Below are 22,213 nucleotides of genomic sequence, written 5' to 3' on the forward strand. Positions count from 1 at the left end.
TTAAGTACTCATCCTACGTGTTTCGTTGTTTGTTGTTTGCCTTGCTGTCCACTTGGCTCTTGCGCTCTCTCTCTCGCTCTCCGTTGGAGCCGGCTTTTTGAATGCATGCCTCGCCCTGCTCGCGCCCAGTCCTCCCCCGAACAGCATACCGACCAGCAAATGTTGCCCTTTTGTGTTTGCTGTCTTTGCAGACGCAAAATCAATAACTGAGAAATCCACCACACTGCTGCTCTTCGTGTTGAATTCTCAACTTCCGCAGCTAAGTGAAAGACATTTCAGTCTCTGACGGCATTTCGTAGCGTGCAAACACCTTCTTCGCGTCGCGTTCCCCATGACACATTTCCAAATAAAAGGAAAAACCTGTGAAAGTAATAGTGGTTAATTGTTTTTAAGTAAAACGAATTTCTGTTGGAATTAAAGCGTTTGGTTTCGTTGCGTACGATAGTGTTTTTTCGTTTAGTGGCAAATAATATCGTGCTCTTGTTAATCTAAAAATTTGTTAACCTAAATGCGCAAAGCGATTATGAAATAAGAAAGACATTTGGATTTTGTCTTTGTTTTTTGGGTTTTTCGATTCACTGCTATTCACGCAACTTGTCTGCGAAACCGCCTTAGTAGTTTCGCTTTCCGAAACGCATTTAGGATCGGTCTTGGGGTTGTGCGTAATGTCTGAACCCACCCCATTTCACTCGGCGGCAATGCCCCAGCACCGACCAACCCACTTTTACTAGCCACCACATCAGCAGTAGCAGCAGCAGTGGCAACAACAGCGTCCTTTTAGCCGGCAAAGTCTTGGCATTCTGTTTTTTTTTTTTTGTTTTACACATTTCTTTGCGAATGGCGTGATGCTTAAGTCCACTATAGCCTTTTTCTTCAATCACGCACTAAATTTAAGCATTAACTTATTCGTGATGGTAGAAAAAAGTCTTGTGCCATAACAAACTTGCCTTTCTGTTGCCTACTTTTTTGGGCCATCGGCTTCATTTAACATTATTGCAGTTTATGAGCAAACATGCTGAGCCTGTTATCGTATGCCAATTGGTAAACACAAACACTGAGAGCGCCCAAATTAACCAAGCAAAAGTACACTAATTAAATATAAAATAAATCACCAACGAATTCTGGCATAAAATGAGCCAAACTTTTAAAACTTTAATGCACGGCACCGAAGAAGGCAGAGACGGAGCTCCGTACTCGGAGGAGCAGCAGCAGCAGTCGTCGGAGGATTTACCGGACTCCACAGCGACAACAACGGCGACTTCAACAGCCGGCGACATTGGTGGCGGGCCAAGGGATGGCGGCGAGGATGATTTCACCGATGACAACAACTTCGAATCGAATTTGCGACGTCGCAAAGGCAAAATAATTTCCTGTGCCAAGGAGACCATCGAGAATGGTGAGTGCCAAATTCAGAACGGAAAACAAAAACTCCACAAATTCGGTTGTATATATATGAAGTCATGCCCACAGCTTTTTATCTATTTGTATTCGATAGCAGCTGAATATTTGAGTGTACCGCCTTTCCACCGTAGACAGGTGAAAAACAAACTTTCAACCTGTTCATTTGTCATAGGTATATACTAAGAAATTGCTGGTTGTGTCATATGAATAAAAAGAAAGAAAGTAAGAAGAAAGTATATGGAAACTTGCACACATAATAGATTTTCCAACCAATATGCTTAATCACTTAATAATTTAACACTTCCGTGCGTTTGTTCTCCCTTGGGAGCGACATGAAAGTTTTTATATGGGCAACTATCCAATTACGCTGAAATTACTTTCAGATTGGCGCACATCCTGTCAGCAATAGACAAATAAAAGAAACTTTTGCATGCATTTTACTCAGACGTCGCTGTGCATGTAGAGTAGTGGGTAGGTGGGTTAAAGATGCCTCATTGTCATTGCCCCACTCGAGTCCTTTGTGCAGCGGAGCTATTGAAAAGCGCCGCCGTCTGACGGAAGGCGCTATTTGAATTATTTATGCGAAGATGACTAAGGAAATGCGCCGCGAGCCTTTCACATCACCGCCGACCGAACAGTCGGATATTCCCCATCGGGTTACTCATTACTTGATTCGGCGCCGTGCTGGCTAATTTTGCACCAGCCTATCCCCATATCGATTGTCTTCTCCTTGGCTGTGGCACTACATTAGACTGGCTAACCTAGTCTAGTTCAAGTGCTCGCCTCATATGAAGAGTCCTGCCGCTCTTCTTCGCCTATGTTTACTTGCGGTAACTGGCTTAAGGGTAGTTAATTAAATTCATTAGCTTTTATGGGTCAAGGTTGCGTGTGTATTATAATATATGGGGTGTCTGTATTGGATTGATGGCTGAACGACATTTGTAATGACAAAAAGAATGGGAATGGACTACAATATCGGCTGGCATAAGGGTTGGTTCTATTTACTTTTTCATGTCGTGACTTCTGACAACGAAAATGGAGTTATAGCATTCACTTAGCCAACTTTAATGCAATATAGAAGACTTGAATAGTAGATGATCGTAGATAGATAATACATTTTCCTTAAGCTTATGTAAACATCAATCTTGTGAAATATTTCTTGCAATTTGCCGCGCTAACAAGTACCATGTCCGCTTGAATTTCTAATGGAATCACACGGTCTCCCACTTCGTTAGCTGTGAAAATTACACAACAAATTTAGCAGCATGTTGTGGCGTTTTTCGCGTAAGCTCATGAGGACTATCCCTTCCACCCCCTCCACGATTCCTGGCCTCGATTGGCTCCTCCTCATCAGCCAACCCCACTGGGTTGTTGGCGCGAGTGTTGGGGGTTTAGGAAGTGCGCGGATTTACGTGTTGCCAAAATGTCAGACATGACTTTTAAACTTTACTGGCAATCTGGGACGAGCGAGTGACGTGGCCAACTCACTCACGCTCCTCCCACCGCCAGTGTTCCATTAGCCGACCAACCATTTGACTGAAAATGCATTCCGTGCGCTAGGAATTAGAAGGAAATTTGGCCAACATCGTTGGGAAGTTCATCGATTTTATTTCGATCCCACTGTGCTGCAAAGCGCCTGCTAATGGAATTGAATCATACTCACTCATACCTAACGTTGACTTTTGTGAGCCCCCATTTCTTTGCTCTTGGCTCCGTTGTCTAACTGCCTGGATTTGTTGTATTCCCATCTTTGTTTGCCTTCGCTAAATATTGTTTTGTTGTCATTTTTATTTGCGTTAGCTTCAGGGCATTGCCTGTAAATTTGTTGGCCTGGCTGCCAGCGGCATTGACAGCTCCCCTGAATGTTGGGGCCATAGATGCGCCATGATTCTGACAGTTAACCCCTTTTATGGCATTGTTGTCAGGGGTTCAAGTGGGAAATAAATTTGTTGTGCCCGCCGTCGTTTTCAAATTATTGTTTGATATTTATGCTTTTTTGTATGCTCTGAAAGAGCATGGAACTTAAATTTTAAAACATTCTGCAATAGTTCTTTTCCTTTTTGTGCAATTTGTGAATTATAAACCGCATCTATTTCCTAGACAGTTAATACTGTTTTAAATAAGGCTGTAGTAAGAACTAAACTGTCTGCGAATGTTTACACATGTTAGTTGTGTATTTTGAGCAAATCAGCAGCACATAAACAAAAACCAGGCTAATTGTTTGTTTAGTCGACTTTTTTATAGGGTTTTTCCTTCGAATTTATATTAATGGTTTTTTTCTAAAGGAAGCTTATGGCTCAGCAAGGAGCACATACATTAAACCAAGGATATAAAAGCTTTATTTGTGTCAGATTTGCAGTTTTCTTGTTGGCTTTTGGCAAAAGAAACGCCAAAGGGGAATAAAGACGTTCTTTGTGCTCGCTTTCAGTTGCACTTGAACTTTGTGGCATATTCAAAAAAAGAGGTCGTTGCAAGCCCTACAATATCAGACCTTTCAAAAAGCTTACAAAATGCTCAACCATTATTTTTCCATTTACTTTGTCAAGATGAGAAAACTGATTTCTTAAATAAAAAAAAAAATTAATGACATTTTCATTGTTTGTGTTGCATACTTCATGGCGCTTAAGTGCGCATTGCACCCAAATTCCCTTTACTTCCGTTTCCTCTGAAAAATTGATGGCTGTTTCTTTTGGTATACCAAAGCAATTGAATGAAACTGAGTGCTTTAGAAAAATATGTTTTATATAGCCGCCTTTTCTTAAAGAGTGTAAATGGTTTCGTATAAATAAAATAAATTCTTTAAAATCCCTGTGCTTGGAAGTCTATTATTTAGAACTTATACCCCGACAATTTGAATAACGATATAGCAAATTTTCAAACTACTTATCAGCCAAATCTGCTATTGTAGTTTGTTTTTAGCAAAACCGCAATTGAGCTGAAAATCTTGATATGTAAATGCGTAGCAAGATGTGTGCACTTGTAGCAACTGAGCCACATACATATAGCCATAATGCCAACCAGGTTCAGCAGCTTCTTGCCCGCCGGCGTCTGCAGTTTTCCCGGGCGATGCTAGTTACAGGCAACCGGATGTTTCTGGGTACGTTTCCATCCGATGCATGGCTACCATATGCTTGGGAAAATCCTGCCTAAAGCGCAGACGACTGACTGACACCCGACCCGATGTGGGATACTTACAGGCAAAGAAGCTGAGCTTGCATTCGCCGGCAATCCCAGCCACAATTCGGTTTTCACCTGTGTGTGGTTGTGTTTTAAATTGTTAAATTCATCGTGGGCAAACATCAACGTGGCTTCTGTTTCGATGGCATCGAGAGCAGCTTAATTTCCGTGGAAATCCCCTGTGCACCCACACTTTTCGTTAGTTAGGTTTCTGGTGAATCGGGTAGCATTTTCATTTGCGTAGCTGTTTCCCGGTTATGGCTTACAGCTTTGATTGCCTGCTAATCTGATTGGTTTCTGTCAACTTTGTGCACTTTTTGTCCAGAACGAACTTAACTGTTTTTTTTTTTAATAATAGCTTTGGTTTAAAACAAACATTTTGATATATATATATGCAAAAGTCGAGTTAGTTTAACACATCTATATCTGATTTAGCTTTAATATGTGTAACTTCTCCCGACTTTTTAACTAAACTAAAGCACAGATTAAACTTTGATTTCAAACAAAGTCTGAAAAGGGGTAGGTACACTAACTGTGAGGGAGTTGGCCTAGATTGGTGGGCTGACTGGAAAGCCAGACAATCTGACAATCTTACCTGCATTCCCGATGCGCATAACATTGTTGTCTTGATGATGCTCATGTCCGGATGGCTTAGCCAAACCCGTAACCTGCTTTGCAGGAAACAATAGACGGTATGCAGTGCACAAAACCCAATTCCATGGCAAAGGAAGTTGCTCCTGCTCCTGCTTTATCCTGACAGACCTTCCTAGCACCTCTTCGAGCGACGTGCTTCCGTCCAAGTTGAGCTGAATCGCCCACGGCATTGCTCTTCGTTTGCTACTCAGCCAAAAAAATGAATATAAAGCTAAAAAAAAACGTTGTCTGTATTTATATTGCATGTGGTGGTTTTTCGCCACGGGATTTGGCTGGAGTCCAATATACACCGCATCGCGAATCCTCGGATTGCGCGGCACTTGACACGAGTTCCTTAAAACTGAAAGTTTACCAAAAATCATTTCAATGTTCCAAGCAAGTAACTTAAGAAACATAAAGCATTCCATAATTACATATAGTATAGTATATTACAGTATGTTTCTATTGATTTCATTTATATTGATGAATTTTTCGTGCAGTGTAGAAATATATATTTACAATTCGTGCCGCAAGTGCACTTTGAAATTCTGCCGAAAACGGCTGAAATAGAAATTGAAAAATCAATGAGGCCAAGTAGAAGTTGAATGTGTTTACTGTCTGCGGAAGAACTTTATTAGATCCAGTTTGAAACTATAAGAAACCTTTAATATTGGCATTTCGGTTATTTTCGCTTTTATATTTTCGGCCGAGAGAAGTTTGTATGTAATTTTAAGGTTCAATATACTCTTAAATTCTCTTCATAGCCTCGTGATACCCAAAATCCTAATAGGTATGCTTTAAAATATTTTTATGCCAACTATTTATTTAAACTTTAACGTTTTTTTGCGATTTTTAATAAATTTAATTTAATTTCCGATTGCTTGGAATTTGTGATAAAATGTATTTTCATATGCTTATCATTTTTGCGGTTGGTTGCAAATCGTGTTATTTGCAAATTTAGTTATTTAATTTACATCAGCGCAAAATCAATTTCCGTTTGCTGTCAGTGTCAGGAGAGTCATAATGTTTATTTAATATAATGACGGATAGTTTCGGACAGTTATGAGGAATCTCTCTGCAGTGGAAATCCGAGGCAACTTGTCGAGTGGAATATTATTTGTAAAAACATAATTGAAATTTAATGCATGTAACCGACTATATTATGTTTTTAAACCGAAGTGGTTTTACAGTACTAAAATTAAATTAAATTAAATCATACATTTGTGGATAAGAAAATAATATGTTTTACAACACTGGCCGAGTCGATTTATCCATTTGTGTCCGATATTTATAAACCTTTATAAACCGTATAAACCTTTAGATTTCGGAATCTATAAGGACATGTAGGAAATGTGTAGTGATAATAATACTTAAATTCTAATGACAAGACTTTTTCTACGAGGTCTCACTGTACAAGCGATAGTGTGTCCTATCTTATCCGCCATCGATTGCTTCTTAAGTGGTTTGTCTTTGCGTGTTCTCGTCATACATCTTGTTTGCCTTGTTGCTGTTTAGCAGATGTCCAAGTAGCAGTAAATCAATTATGTTGGTATATCTAGAGAGTAAATATAAATATATGATTATCACCGACTTCCGTGGGCCTACCTTAAGTGCTTTGAGCTAAAGTCGTCCATTTCCTTGACGGTATTCTGTCTTGACATCTTTAATGGGTTGCTATATTGATGGGGCTTTTGGCCAGTTTGTTGTAATCTGAATAAGTTTGCAATTGTCTCCATTTTTAAGGCTCTTAACAGTTAAAACTAAATTTGCTAATTTTGCCTTTCACAGTACATGGTTTTATGGTCGTTCGAAAGAGTAATAAATCATATTTATTCATTTTATCAGCACTTTTCATTTTCCAAAACAGAAGTTATGAAATACGTGCCAAACATGAAAATTTATTTCAAGCTCAGCAATAAGTCAAAAGTCTCAATTGTGGGGTTTTTTTAGCCAGCTGAAAAGCAGGTTTATATTTTTATAAGCATAAAAATCCCCATTACTTTACTTACTAAATACGTGTGTCAAAAAATTCTTTTTAAATTCAAGACGTTGTTTCTCTGTCAAGGGGGCTATTAACTAAAACATTAACAATGTTCTAAGCCACATTACGAATGCGTTATGGAAAAAGGAAAATATGTCTGGACTACTCACAATTTACATTTAGCTTATCGCAGATTGAATTACAAGCAAAATGCGATTGCCTCGCCCTCAATTTAGTTTAAACCAATTAAAATTATTAAAGTCACGACGGCTGCTTGTTGCATCTTTAGAAAAGCCATTAAAATGTTGCATATTATACTGACAGCTTGTCCGCTGTTATGTGTATGTATGTGGACGGGTCTTCGCGTTATAACATGGCAGCACTGACAAGCGAACGGTGTTGTTCGACATGGGGAAACACTGCCTCCCACTCACGTGTCCTTCGAATTTCCTGCTTGTCTGGCTTTCGGCCTGCTCGCCTGTTGTTATCTCGCATCCGGCTGTTTCGTCCCTGTCTGATTTTGGTTTGACCTAAGTGGATTTTCATTATAAACGCAAGAAAGATTTATGATTTAATTTTCTCGCATAATGTGTAATTATGTCTGCAAGCTTTTTCTTTTTGGCAACACTTGTACCCTATTAGCGGTATAATTAAACTGGCCTAAATGTAAGACAGCAAAAGGGAACATCAAAATTAAGGATAATACTTAACCTGGATTAAAGTATGCGTTCCTTATAAAATGTATTATTATAAAGAACAATTTTAAGAACTCACTGTTAAATACTAAAAATGCAATTGTTGAGATTTAAAAATACATATTGTATTTCTTCTTTTCCAAAATGCTTTCACAGTTGTCAATTAAATCCTAAGGGAATGGAAAATGTAAGTTGTGAACTTTTCAAGTTGTCGCCGTTAGCCCTCATTAACTTTTTCCTTAGCCAACTGAGCAGAACGCAAGTTCTTTACGTTGATAACCTTTAGCTATTTGCGTTCAAGTCTGACATATTTAAGCAGAAGACTTGTAACTTAAATGCTAGATTAGGCTTATCTAAATATATATGTTATTGAATAGAACTGGGACTCAAAGTTGCCTCTCACTTGTTTTAATAAATTATGTTTTGATTCCGACGAAACGTTTTGATTTTGAAGCGGCAGCTTTCAATTATATATGCAGATTCAATCAATATAGTCGAAGCTCGCTGAAGAGCTCGTTTTGCTGAAGAGTCCCTAACATTTATCCCCTTTTTTCCGTTTTCCCCTTGTCGTTTTACGTGGCCATTTTGACAGTTTGAGTGGTTTTGGTTGTCAGTTATAGGATTCGAGAGCAAAAAGAACTGAAAAAGGATGTCTATAAAAAACCCTTTTGCATTAAAAATTATCACAGACTGTGAGGAAAAATGAAGAGAGATAGATTATGTTCGTGAGTGATCTTGTATATATATCTTAAAAGCCTCTTAGTAATGAAAAACATTCCGGTAAAACAATAATCTGACTTGAAAATTCGAACCAACATAACAGTGAGCACCTTAAAGCCGCTTGGTAACTTATTGCATTAGATTGATAACTGACCACTTTCACTTAACATGATTAAAACTCAATTAAGGACTTTTCACTCTGCTGTTCAAAAGACACATATTCATGCCGGCGATAAAGTTTCACTGCCTTTACTGCTATATATTCAGTTTCTTGTGTCCCACACACAAATGCAATTAATTTATGCTGACCAAGCTTGGGTCCTTCAATGCTCACTGTCCTGTCAACCACTTGGGCAGCAAAAGTTGCAGATTAACTACCCAAAGGGGGAGTGCGACTGGATAAATGGAGGCTGTCGGCTGGAGAGTGGGCACGATTAAGGCGAACTCAGTTTGGGGACATTAATCACAACAAGGACTCGGTGCATCAATAAAAATGTTTCCCGCAAAACATGAGCATATCCTGCTGTGCAGCAGGATATCGTGCCACTTAAACGTGAAACGGGAAAAAAACATTTCAGACGGTCGAATCTTAGTGCAACGATGTGTTAAATTCGCGGTATTAAATATTTTATAACAAAGGATTTTATGAAGCACGCGTATGTCAGGCATATTAACTCTATTTAAGCTTGTGTCATTAAGAGCAATTTGATGCGGGCGGAATGTAAAATTTACAATTTAACTGCATATTGAAGAGAAACCATTCGAGGCCATTAAGCATTCGCCTGTAGCCAGGTCTTCAAAACAATTAGGTGGGTAATTGCAGATGGTATTCTGATATATATCAAACAATTAAATGAAGTTATGCTGAGCAAACTTAAGAAATTCAAATTGCTTTCAGACAATTTGATGAGCATACTACATTTTGCCAAGCTTTAAAGCCAAGTTAACCATCTCCCACATCTCATATGCGGTGGAAGGACATCGTGTCAACTATAATAGTGAAGTGAAGTGTTCACTTCCTAGAACGGCTACCTGACTTGACTCAGTGATGATTAGATGATGGCGGTGATGACGCCAGGATGTGCTCCCTTTTGCGATGATGTTGCTGAATTGATGGAATGTTGGGATGGGGTGGGTCATCATCAAAATTAGATCATCTAGTTTCAATTAGACGCAATTCAAGCTGGAGCCAATTAAGTCTGCGAGTGTTGAAGGTTTGCTAATGAGCTTTTGCAGCTCCTCTGTGGCTCTCGTCACCATCAAGGTTAATTAAAACATAAACGGTTTTAACTGAATGCTTGGGAATGGCGAGGCTGCAGCCATCAGACACGAATCTGCTGATTAAATTTGAGCCATCACACTCCTTCATCCCGCTTATGCAACAAATTATGCGTTGCTGTGGCTTCATTTTGGCGCCCAGCAGAAGAGTGTGGATGGGTGGGTGGTTCGCCCAAAGCCGATTTCATTAATTATTCAAGGCACAGTCCGCCCCTTAAGGGGTCGCAGTGCTGCTGATTTAACAGCCGAAAGCATTAGCTGGCACTTCCTTCGCCGGCTCGACTTGCTCCTCCAAGTGGAGTCGTCCTCGTCGGTGTCAACTTAAGCATGTGCGGACTGTATAATGAATTGTGTGGTTCATGCTGATGGAGCAGCTTTCTGCTGGCCTGCTCTTGATGTCGTGTATTACTCACCAAAATTGGTTTGGTTTACATTGGATTAGGAAGTGTGGCTTGATTGCACTTTTTGCCCACTTTTGTTTATATTAATAAATGGAAACATTTATTTATATTTACTCAGTAAGTTCTCTTGCGAGGACTATTAATGTGACTAATATAAGTTGGAAATGTTCTTAAATAATTTAGGCTCATGTGCTATTAGTTTTTATATCGATTTTCAAACGTTCTTTATTAAGCTAAATCACGTGAGGTAGCGAGCAAATTTTCCTTTTTAAGGACGACCCATTTTTTTTATGGCTTGTAACCCTTATTAGCATATGCCCCTGGCCGGCAATAAAGTGATTTCTAGTCGCCAGTGCTAGCTTTTTATTTACTTACGATGCTTCAGATTTTATTTGCAAATCCCGCAGGATATGGCAACTATGCACAACGCGTGCTCTTTTCCGCAGAGGTCCTTCCGACTGTGATCCATTCTTTTGTCACAATTTTTTTATGAGCCGAGCGTGAGGGTGCGATGTCTAAACACATTTGTGTGTTTAGCATATCAAAATGGCTGGCAATCGTAGAGAGCGGTTACATTGATTGCGTATGAGTTTATATTCCTCCGGGTCGTTGAATACCACTGGCAAATTCACAGCTCATTTGCAATGCAACAGCATCCCATTCGGTTAAAGGTTGGCATTTGGATTTGGAATTGCGTTCTTCCTGTTTTATTTATGGAATTAATTACGAAATTCCGCATTACGTGATTTACTCTGTTGCCCAAATATGCAGACATCAGTTCGTGTTGCTCCTGCGGTTTGTTCATGTCGCTTATAATTAGTTTTATACATATCGACATACTTATAAACGTTCTAAATATATATCTAAAATTTGCTTGCTCTAGGCACCCTAATTAAATTCAAAGCTGAGTTTAAGCTGTATAATTAAGTTTGTTACATAAATATCTAAATATTGTAATGAGTGCGGATAGGAACTTAGCAAAATGTTACGATGTGTAATTAATGATGAGCAATTTCGCCTGTGCAAAACCAAGCTGAATAAGTCATTACGAAATGTGGTCTATTTGAGTTGACGAAAGATTTTTGCGAATTAAGGGATTTTGAGCCTTTCAATTCAATTAGAATATTTATAATGATGAGCGTTACGCTACTTCGAGTCTTAATGAACATGGATTTTGGAATGTCCCATTGAAATTTAAAGCGTATTTTTATATTTAGCGACAAAGTATTCAGGGAGAATTCTTGCAAAGTACTTTTTTACAACCTTATCGTTTAATGGCGAAAACATTCTGACCTTCGTAATGAGCTCGGCGAACTTAGAAAGAACCAACCATTATTATTATTCTTATCGAAAGAAAACATTGGCAAGGAACCAAGTCAACGCTTGAGGTCACTGCAAGTGGCATTTGTCATTAGCCAAAATTCAAGTGAAAGCTGTTGATAGTCGCAAGGACATTAACGGTGGCAGAATGTCCTTGCTCGCTATCAATTTTAGTGCAGCTTCGACTTTTTGTTTTTGCTCCGTGCTGAAATATTACTTGCCCGGGCGAAAATAAGTTCATCATTAATTACGACACCGAGAAGCTGTTCGAAAACTTCCAAAACAATTTACATTATGAAATAATATCGAGTTTTTCATTTAAAAACTAAGTTTGGTAAAGCACTTAAAGTTGTAATTGTAGGTTGTTATCAAGAATAGTGTAAATTTTCAGTAAAGTTTGTACTGTTGAAAAAATTTAGAGTGTAATTATTTAAACAGTCGTTTTTTGATCAAACCCTGTTGTTCACTTGATTTTCTTTCTTTCGGGGTGAAATTTCTTCTCTGCTCTCCCCCTTTCACCTTTTGCCTTTTGCATTTGTTGATGTTTCTATCTTTTCTAATTAAAAGTTCCGGCAATGTTGTCATGTTTCCATGTTTTAACCATGTCAGGTTGGCCTCTTTGGGTTCGTATTCTTTTCCTTTGAGCTGCTTTGGTCTGTGTTTACTTGAATCCCCCCGTATTTTTACCTATGCTGTGTTATGCAACCAATTTTTTTGGATAGAATGGATCTATCTCAACTAGTCTGTAAATTTAATATGATTACTTTGCCTTACTTTTTCCAGCTTCCCGCCAACTACGCCGCAAAGTGCCCTACGCAGGTCATTTGATGACGCCTCGTCGCCTTTGGCTCAATAAAATTCCCACACAATGTGATGTGGTTATTGAATTTCCTGAGGATGCACCAGACGAAGCGCTCCGCTGGCTCCTAGCCCGTATCCGCTCGCAGCCGCCGGCTGGTCTGGGTCTTTTGGTCCAGGTCAAGGCGCACGAGAGTACGCGCCGAAATGCGTTCTATGTCAGTGCTCCCGTTAATGTGTAAGTGGAACCGGAACCCTTTATCTATTTACCCTTTCTTATTACTATGAATAATGTATATACATACATACATGAAAACAGATGTTTAAATAAGCTATCACTTAAAGTTGTAAACTAAATCGAATTAGAATAAAATATAATCTATTGTTTTCAGACTGTTTAAAGCCGCTGAAGAAGCCCGCCTGCCAAAACGCCTGCGACCGGATTTGGGCGGTGCTTTGAGGGAGTTCACCACCCGCGAGAGCCATTGTTTCCAGCAGTTGCGCGGCGATGTGGGAAGCACGGCACTATTCACCTCCCAGGAGCGCCAGTGGCTGGTCCTCCAGGTGCTGCAGGGTCTGCGAGCCGGCTGCAGTGACATCGATGCCCTGCATGGCCGAGCGGCTGTCGCCGAGGGTCAGAGCATCGTGGCCACCTGGCAGGAGTCCGGCCTGATCACACAGGTCTTTCCGCTGCACGAGCCCAGTTCGCTGACGCAGCTCCAGACGCATTGGGTCAAGCAGATATTCGCACCGCAACCTCTGGGTAAGATTGATTATACTACGGATTCATCACTCCAGAAGTTCAAAGTACTAGGCTTGATCCTTATACATTTATCATTGAAACGTTGAATGTAAATAGAAGTCATAAGGGAAATATTATCCTTTCAGATGACATTGCTGCCTATTTTGGCGTTAAGGTTGCCTTGTACTTTGCCTGGCTAGGTCATTACACCTGCGCCTTGGGCGTTCCTGCTGTGTTTGGCACAATTCTCTACTGCATTCTATGGGGCAAGGGTCAAACGGCCCAGGACATGGGCCACGTGCTCTTCTCCCTGTTTAATGTCGCCTGGGCTTCACTGTATCTGGAGGCCTGGAAGCGCTATTCCGTGGAATTGGCCTTCAGATGGGGCACTTTATCAACGCCGCCAGAGCTTTTGGAACCACCTAGGCCGCTGTATAAGGTGAGCGTAACAGAAGTTATTGACCATTTCTTTGATTAATCGTATAACGCGAATCATTGCTCCAGGGTCCTTTGGAGGAGAACAACGTGACTGGTCGTTTGGAGCCCAAGGAGGCGCCGGCATGGCAGCGTCGAGCGTTTCGCTATCTGGTCAGCTTTCCCATAATTGGATGTTGTCTGTGTGTGGTCTTTGCTGTGATGTTTCTCATGCTGCGTTTCCAGGTGAGGATAAACCTTAATGACGTGTCTACATGTCCCCAAATGTGTATGCCTAAGAATTGTCAGAATGTCCTAACAAATATTGAGCTTTATGGAAAGAAGAATTTGACAGAATCTGAATATTAACTGAAGATTTAGTAAGCCTTTTCCAAATTTATTTTATTATTTTTAAGCATTTCTAGTGTCTGATATACCCATAAAGCTTTATTACTATTTGAAAGGGAATTCAAAGCACTTTCCTTATCACGACATCGTGTTCCACAGTGCGTATACTTAATGCCAATTTGAATGCGCACGAGTGATTGAGATGGTGTGCCTGCTTATCAATTTGTGTGCAATAATCATATCACTCCCATGCGCATATATATTTTCCCGATTTCCGGTTCCGGTCCATTTTTCTAAGTTGGTCTTAATTCTTTACACTTTACTTTCGCAACTAAAACACTGAAAGATATAAGGCCAAAGTAAAATAAGTCTATCACTAACACACATCATTGAATTGTTTTCACATTTTCCTTATCATTTATGCTTTCGTTTTATGTTGTTGTTTTCTATTTTTGTATACTTCACAGGATTGGCTGGATCACCATAACATACCAGATAAAGGAATTGCTCAATGCATGTATAATTTGCACAAGGTTCTTATTCATTTTTCAATTGCATTTCAATAATTTACTATGATTAATGTATGCTCGAACAATCCACGCATTTGTGTTGTAGTTGTCATTTGTCATCATTCAAAAACGCACATAACGCAATAATATTTATTGCTGGGTATTGATAAAATTCCCATTGTATGGTGGGAACAAACAATCCAAATATTTTGTAGTTCATATATTAGTAGTATTTAATCAAAACAGTTTCGATAAAAGGTGCGGGGTGCGCGGTGATGTTTTTGAGTAGTGATGAATTGAGAAACTGCAGGGTGGTACATTCCAAGGGTTTTTTTTCATTAAAAGTTTTCACACATATTCACTTTGGTAGCAGTATTTTTGCAGTGGCTTCAGGCCATCATTTTGCATACGCAATTTTTTCCTTTTTCCAACCCAAGCTGACGTTAATTAAAATGCTCAGCTGGCGAAAAATAAACTGCCTTTGGAAAACTGAAAATAGATACTGAATGGGGAAAAGTAAGAGTGCTGGCGAACGCAACCTCGACGTTGATAAAATACTTGTACTATAAAACTTTGCTTGACATTAGAAAATGTCACGCATAGTTGAAAGTCTTGACTAGTTTCATAAAATTTGAACTAACATATTTTCTAAAATCAACTCTATTCTTCTTTGGGTTCGAAAAGTAAATTCAATAAATAGCACCGCTTTAAGTGGTCATTTCCAAATCAGATTAGATGGCTTAAACGGCTTTAATTTTTTATGCACCTCAGTGCTAGTTGATAGAAGTTAACTACTGAAAAGCTTGTTTGCCCAGCCTGTTGATAAAACTGTTTAACCTTTACCAGCGAGTATTTACAGTCTCACAGTCTGTTCGTGTCATTAAAAAAAGTTAAAAAGCTGCCAGCGCAGTGGACAAGCTCCTGCACACATCCCACTAATCTGAGAATGGACCATTTGGTAGTTGTTGTTACCATTCGGTGTTTGCAGGTAGTTCATGTGGCTTAATGCGCACCAGGAGCCAGAGGACAATGGCACTTTTGGTACGGTTCGCTTTTTAGTGTTCAACCGAGCAACTAAATGTTGTCGTAATCAAGCGTATGGGGGCGAGGTGGGGCATCGTGTGCTAGTATGTGTTTTGGTGCGGCTAAAAGCGCTATTTGTCAAAAGCAGACTTGTGGTTATAAGTACAACCTGGTTACCTGGGACATCACACGAATAATAATAATATTGAATTCTTTAAATGGGCTAGGAAATTGGTTAACCTACGACATTTGCACAGTAGGATACCATTTAAATCTATTCAACATGTTACTCCAATTAGTTGAACTGAATAAACGAAAAAGTTAAGCATTTAAATTGACCAACTAATATGTGGTTAATTAGGTTAAATTAAGAACATAAAACAAAGGTTGTGATATACGTTACAAAACAGCAAGTTGCTATTGTTCAGATTTTTAATGGGGAAATGGCGGGAAATGTTATAATTGATCGTCGGAAAAAATTGCAGTTAATGCTCGGAAATGATTTTTAATTTAATCAAAGTGCGTAAACACTCAATGAGCTCTTCATTAGCAGGGTGCAGAAGGGAGGTGGTTGAAAGGTCAGAGAAAGAATGGGTAATAATGATGGGTTAATTAAGGGAAAGTAGGAAAAGCTAATGGAAAACTCGAGTATGAGTGGGTTATGCCTATTAATATTGATGTTATGCGTGGTCAGCTATTAGAAAACTATTTATTATTAATTTAATCCAACTGTGTGTGTTTTTAACACCCACAGGACTGGTGGGACTCCAAGTTGCCGGAGGAAAGTGTATTATGCTGCCTGAGTGTTATACCAAAAGTTTTGCTGGCAGGAGCCATTACATTGATGGACGAGGCCTATTTTAAGTTGGCCGTTTGGTTGAACGACCGCGGTAAAGTGGATCCAAATAATCAGATATGGTTTAAATCTTTAACATCGCTTATTTTCCATACAGAAAACTACCGCCTGCAATCGAAATATGAGAACCACTTGATAGCTAAAGTGGCTCTTTTCCAGTTTGTCAACTCCTTCCTATCGCTTTTTTATATAGCGTTCTATTTGAGGGATGAGGAGAAACTTAAAGAGGTAAGTATCTTGATTATTATGTATATCAATAGATTTTGTAAAAATAGCTCTTCATATTGCCGCAGCAACTGGCTGGTCTGCTCATCTCCCGCCAAATCATTGGAAATTTACGAGAGTCTGCGATTCCCTATTTTCTTGAACAATGGAAGCTGGCCAAATTGAGCTTCAATATGTGGGGTGCTCTTAGCCCTACGCAAAATGTGACCCGTAGTTTAGCCGAGGAACTGGCCACTGCAGAAGCGGAACTGAAGGCGGAGTCCACTGGAACGCCCACCAAATCCCACCAGTCGGAATCGGCAAGTAAAAGGAACATTGGACAGGCTGAAATAGAGAGCTCGTTGTACAAGGTGATTGACACATTTCAAGTAGTGTATCCTTTGTGAACTGACTTTTCGATTTATACTGCCCCACAGTACGATGGCACTTTTTCTGACCACTTGGAGATGCTCGTTCAAATGGGCTATGTGGTGCTCTTTTCGGCCGCCTTTCCACTGGCTGGAGTTTGTGCTCTGATCAATAACCTGATGGAGATTCGGTCGGATGCCTTCAAACTGGCCCATGTTCATCAGCGTCCCTTTGGGCAACGTGTGGCCAACATCGGAACTTGGCAAAATGCCCTGAGCATCCTGTCGCTCGCCGCTGTAATCGTGAATTGCGCATTGATTGGCCTCTCTGGACAGGTGTCGAGGCTATGGCCAGGATTGACCACGGCACAGACAATTATTCTAATTGTTACCCTGGAGGTGAGTTCTGTGCACAGAGTGGATTTCTGGTTATCTGGAAGGGAGCGCTATAATTGAGACTCAACTTACATATACTGCTGTTGTACGACATTTACTTATTTACCAATTTATAAAAGTAATATTTGCTGAAACCTATTAACTACATTTGCTGACTTTACAGCACATCATGTTGGGACTGCGGCAAGCACTTACCTGGCTCCTACCGGAGTTGCCCTCGTGGTTGGCAGCGGAAATCGCACGTGCCGAACATTGCCGGCGGGAAATGCAGTGCAAGGGCACCTCGCCGCGCCCCACACCACCCACTCCGCAGTCGACCACGTCGACGCAGCCGGAACAGGAGGGCCCCGCCGGATTGCAAATGGAGAGCGGAGCGAATACCACACGAGACCAGTCCATGGAGAGCCAGGTGGCCGAGGATATACTTCTCTACGGACAAGAGTTCGCTGGCTACGGGCGTAACATCGAGGCGGATGTCAATATTTATGAGAATCGTGATTCATCACCGGATTCGCCGCCCTCGCAGGTGAATTAATGAGCTGTGTAGGTGTGGACTTCATATGCAATTACATTTGTACTCCACTTTTTAGACCAGCACCATACTGATTAGACCGCTGCATGAGTCAACGCCACCACATGGTGGAGCCTCCCTGAGCAGTCTGCACCAGGACGGTAATGGCGGGTAAGTGCCTTTTCCATTAAGCTACTACTAATAAAGGAGTAAGGGAAAACTTAAGTATTTCGAACACGCCAAAGGGCCGGGGAAACCCCTAATGGCCACTCATCGCCCCATGAACTGTACGAACATGCACCGAACATACATTTTTGACATTCGATTTTTCTCTCTTTACTTTATATGTATTAGTTACCCATTTTTCTAAATTTTCGTAAAATCTTTTTGGTCCTTTAAATTAAGCTAAATAATTTTGTTTTTTAATAGAGCTTGTCAGAGTTGTGTTGAAAAATCGAAAATGTTTATACCGGAAATTCCACCACACCTGGGCTATTCAGTGCGAAATTTAACAACTTTTGCTGGTAACAATCCAAAAATGCAACAACATCAGAAGCTGCAAAGCGGGTAAATTATGGTTGGATAGTTGTTGGTTGGATAGATAGATCGATGTGTGTTTCGAAAAATGTTTTCAATGCTTTCGACGCTGTAAATTTATGGGACTAATACTGGCTTCAGATTGCTAATTCCAGTATATAACGAGCAACTGAAACCAGCATTAGGTATGCTTTCCTTAACTTTCTTCATGTTTCCGAGCTTCCAACATTCTTGCAACGAAAACTTCTAAAATTGGCTGACCTGCTCTATCTTAGTGACCTACTTAATATAATTAAAAAAATTCCTATATCTTTTTACTCCTTTTTCTTACACTACTTACTTTTTGTACTTCTCGCTTTTTGTGCGGCACACAGAGCTTCCGCCAGCACGCTAGCGCTGAACTCGGCGGCATATGCAGCTCGCATGCAATCTATGCATATTCAAGAAATACCGCCCTTCCGAAAGAAATCAACCGATTCAGCCGATCACACAGGCAGCAGCGCCAGTAGCAGCCCCCAGCGAACCACGATGCGGCAACTATCGGCGCAGCGGGAGCCGCAGCAGCAGACGATCCCTGAGATACCACCGTACAAGACGCGCAAGATATCCGCGGAGAGTGCCATGCATCTGAATATGAACGTAAGATCTGGGCTTAGACGTTGTAGTCATAGCATACCTTATAAACAGGAATTTTTCCCCCCCAATCACAAGAGTTTCCTTAGTTCTTCAAATGACCTACTGTGTCTGTGTAGCTGCTCAATGTATTTATTGTGTCTGTAGACTCTTGCATCAACTAACAAAAGCCTCTATACTGGTTACCTTACTAACAACTTGTAGATCCACCAAATCACCGGCCTACCTGACCTTCTAACCATCAACACTTTGGAGTTACAGTGTATCAGTTTGAGATTAAAGAAGATACAGTTCTGAAGAAGTTTATCCAATGTTAAGGCCTTTTTAAAGCAGTAATCTTAGTTTTTCTTAGTAATGGAGCTAGGAATACTTTTTGTCAAAAATATTGAATACGTATAGCACTCCCCTATTCTCCCCCCACTTTTAACCAAACCGAATAGCAAATGAAATACTCACTTAACCTACAACCTCGCTTGAATTTCGCCTTTTGAAGGACAAGCTACACATAAAACTTCATGCACCAGAATGGATGTCACGTTTGAAAGTCAACGACAATGCTAATCTGCATAGAAGCATAGATTGTATTTCAAAGGTAGTGGATAGATAAATACTATATATAACATATGCATATCAAACCGGAAGTATATACTTAAGAATGATGTGTTTTGTTACTCGATGTGTGTTGTTGGTATTTTATTTGTGAAAATCGCAGGATCAGTAGAAATGTACACCGTAGTAGTGAATCATACTGTTGACCCGTGTTAAATATCGCTTTTATTGGAATTCAAGTTGGGCAAAGGGCGAATGAAATACGAAATTTGATTGGCATGGCAGAAGCTTTTGTACACGCAAATCCACGCTGGCTTCCCTAATCACTCACATATCCACTCACAAACAAAAGGCATGTATTACTAGATTCATACATAGATCATAGTGTAATTTCTATAAGCTTTCGATGTTGATAGATAAAACTTTTATTTACCCTCACAAAATACAATGCTAATAGTATCGGTTTATTTTTGATGCAACTTAAGGAACTCGGAAACAGCGCAGATACAGCAGACATTTTGAAGCCAGCTCCATCATGGTGCAATGTGGCCATGAGATCGGGAGCAGCTGGCAGTAATTTGGCCACGCCACCAGCTTCACAGCACCAGCAGCAAATAGTTGCCTCCTCATCCTCGTCCTCCGGCGGCGGTGGCAGCGTCTTTAGCCCCAGTGGCCCTGGGCCGGCTGGAGCTTCCGGCGGTGGGATCAGCAATTCCCAGTCAAGACCTAGTGTCGGCGCACTATCTAACTCTTCATCTGGTTCATCCCATAAACAGCAATTAAAGCAGCAGGCCAAGGAGGAGAAGGAGCGGGCTAAGGAGGAGAAGGAGCGTGTTAAGGAGGAGAAGGAGCGTGTTAAGGAGAAGGAGAAAGAAAAGGAGAAGGAACGACTGAAGGAAAAGGAAATCGAAAAGGCAAAGGAGAAGGAGAAAGAAAAGGATGCCCAGGGAGCAGCAGCATCCACATCAACAGCAGCCACTGATGACGAGGCCAAGGGTAAGGTTTATACATTACAACAAAGAATAGTCAGATTTTTAAATATAAATTTTAAATGGTTATAAGGAGTTGGTGTCCATTTGAAGTTTTAATGGCCATTTAATTGATTCATTTTCAGCTGCCGAACTGGCCGCCAAGAAATCTCGTCTCAAGCAGAAGCTGGTGAAGAGTGCGAGGTCAGTGGCCATCTTCTCGCTGAAGCTCAAGGAGCGAAGACAACGTGAGGCGGAGAAGGCAGCCACCATAGCAGTGGAGCATGCCAAGGTAGGGCTAAGAAGGAAGTAAAGTCAACCAATAATTCTTGTTAACTTTGTCTTTGTAGGCTCTGGCCAAGCTGCCCATGCCACAGCCAGTGGGTGGCGAATTGTCTCTTATACCCATCGAACAACTTATACAAATTGAGGATATCATACCTGCGATGAAAGCTGCAAGCACCTCGGGTGCACCCACATCGTCCAGTCAAGCCGGCCCATCGACGTATCATCAACAGCAGCATCAACAACAGCACTACCACCCACCTTCACATCCACATCCGCACACGGATAATTAGGCTAGTAAATACCAAGATTGATGGCCACCCTTTCGCACACTTTGTAAATAGTTTTCTATGCACCCGCCCCCCCATAAAGCCGAGATTTTATCAAAGTTACTGATGATATATGAGCAAATTTGCTGAATGTGTGTCTTGTCCAGAGTTGGAAGAAACTAATTAACTATATATAGTGTTTACCAATTAAGTTACTCAAACAATGTTTGGACAAGATTAGAACTTTATTTGGTCCAAAGCTAAACAATACAGAAGTTGAATGAAATTTACCTGTAGATTAACAATGCTAATAATCTAAAGGCAAATTTCACTTAGATTTTCTAATGTTTAGTTTTGGTCTGTTTTTTTTTGATTTCCCCAGTGAAAACCGAGCAAATTTTTTCCAAAACCATTTCATATACAAGTTTATCAAGTTTTGTATGAATGGAGTTTATTTGAATACAAAACTAAATAATGTTTATGGCAACTTAGACTTTCGGGTACAGTGCATTAGAAGTGCATCAATAGAAATCGTAGTAAGCAAACAAAACAATAATTTTTAAGAGTTGTGAAACGAATTTTGTGTTAGCGTTTTAGCTGTTAATTCGTTTTCGTAGTCATTGTTGCTTAGCGGTTTAGTCGTATAAATCACTTTGTTACATACAAAATGTTGAAAATGTTGAATTTGCATTTATGTTGCCAGTGAACGAATACTTAATAATTACGCAATCGCTAACACTCTCACATAAAAATCGAAATCAGACAAAACAACGACACGCATAACTGTGAGATAATATCGTCCATTGTTCCTTCCATATAAAGGATAACGCCTTCGCACTCGCTTTTAGCTATGGTACAACAGATCAGATGGAAACTATTACTAACTGCAGCTAGCTATTAACGCTGAAAACTAAATATTACTTGCTGCAAAGTTTTTCCTCGTTTTTCTAAGTGTGGTCCTAGCTTGATCAAAGGGAAAACAAAAAAAAGCACACTTTATCGACAGTCTAGTCAAAGGACCTACACTTTAACATAGATGCACCCAATCACAACTGCTATTTGTAAATATATTGTAGAGATTAAGTGTAATTTAAATGAGGTATACAAATTATATTAATGTAATAATTAAACGTGCTCTTGTGTTGAACAAAAATTTCAAGTAAAAGCCATTCAATAAAGAAATTGTATTTGACTGGA

At 40.1% G+C, this 22,213-nt stretch overlaps 1 protein-coding gene across 5 annotated transcripts; it reads left to right on the forward strand.

The window, feature by feature from the left end:
• Positions 1-269: 269 nt before the first annotated feature.
• LOC6611334 (anoctamin-8) lies at positions 270-22,213 on the forward strand. Of its 5 annotated transcripts, XM_032724983.1 has the most exons (18): positions 276-368; positions 1,000-1,396; positions 12,390-12,642; positions 12,797-13,167; positions 13,293-13,585; positions 13,651-13,806; positions 16,195-16,330; positions 16,394-16,524; positions 16,590-16,871; positions 16,938-17,267; positions 17,428-17,790; positions 17,855-17,946; positions 18,205-18,342; positions 18,687-18,951; positions 19,439-19,537; positions 19,980-20,490; positions 20,609-20,754; positions 20,813-22,213. In XM_032724983.1, exons 2-18 carry the CDS (start codon positions 1,132-1,134, stop codon positions 21,038-21,040), a joined length of 4,059 nt encoding a protein of 1,352 aa, XP_032580874.1. In that variant the 5' UTR covers positions 276-368; positions 1,000-1,131; the 3' UTR covers positions 21,041-22,213. The 5 variants fall into 5 exon arrangements, with proteins under 5 accessions (XP_032580902.1, XP_032580874.1, XP_032580882.1 ...); XM_032724991.1 differs by lacking the exon at positions 19,439-19,537 and having other exon boundaries at positions 277-368; XM_032724997.1 differs by lacking the exon at positions 18,205-18,342 and having other exon boundaries at positions 277-368.

Source organism: Drosophila sechellia, chromosome 2L, assembly GCF_004382195.2.
Source record: "Drosophila sechellia strain sech25 chromosome 2L, ASM438219v1, whole genome shotgun sequence".
Taxonomy (NCBI): Eukaryota; Metazoa; Arthropoda; class Insecta; order Diptera; family Drosophilidae; genus Drosophila; species Drosophila sechellia.

Excerpts from the sequence above, each read along its gene's own strand:
- LOC6611334 (XM_032724983.1), top strand. The coding sequence starts at position 1,132 with ATGAGCCAAACTTTTAAAACTTTAATGCACGGCACCGAAGAAGGCAGA. Across the intron at positions 13,807-16,194 it reads TTCTCATGCTGCGTTTCCAG|GACTGGTGGGACTCCAAGTT; the intron begins GTGAGGATAAAC and ends TAACACCCACAG. Across the intron at positions 17,947-18,204 it reads CACCAGGACGGTAATGGCGG|AGCTTGTCAGAGTTGTGTTG; the intron begins GTAAGTGCCTTT and ends GTTTTTTAATAG.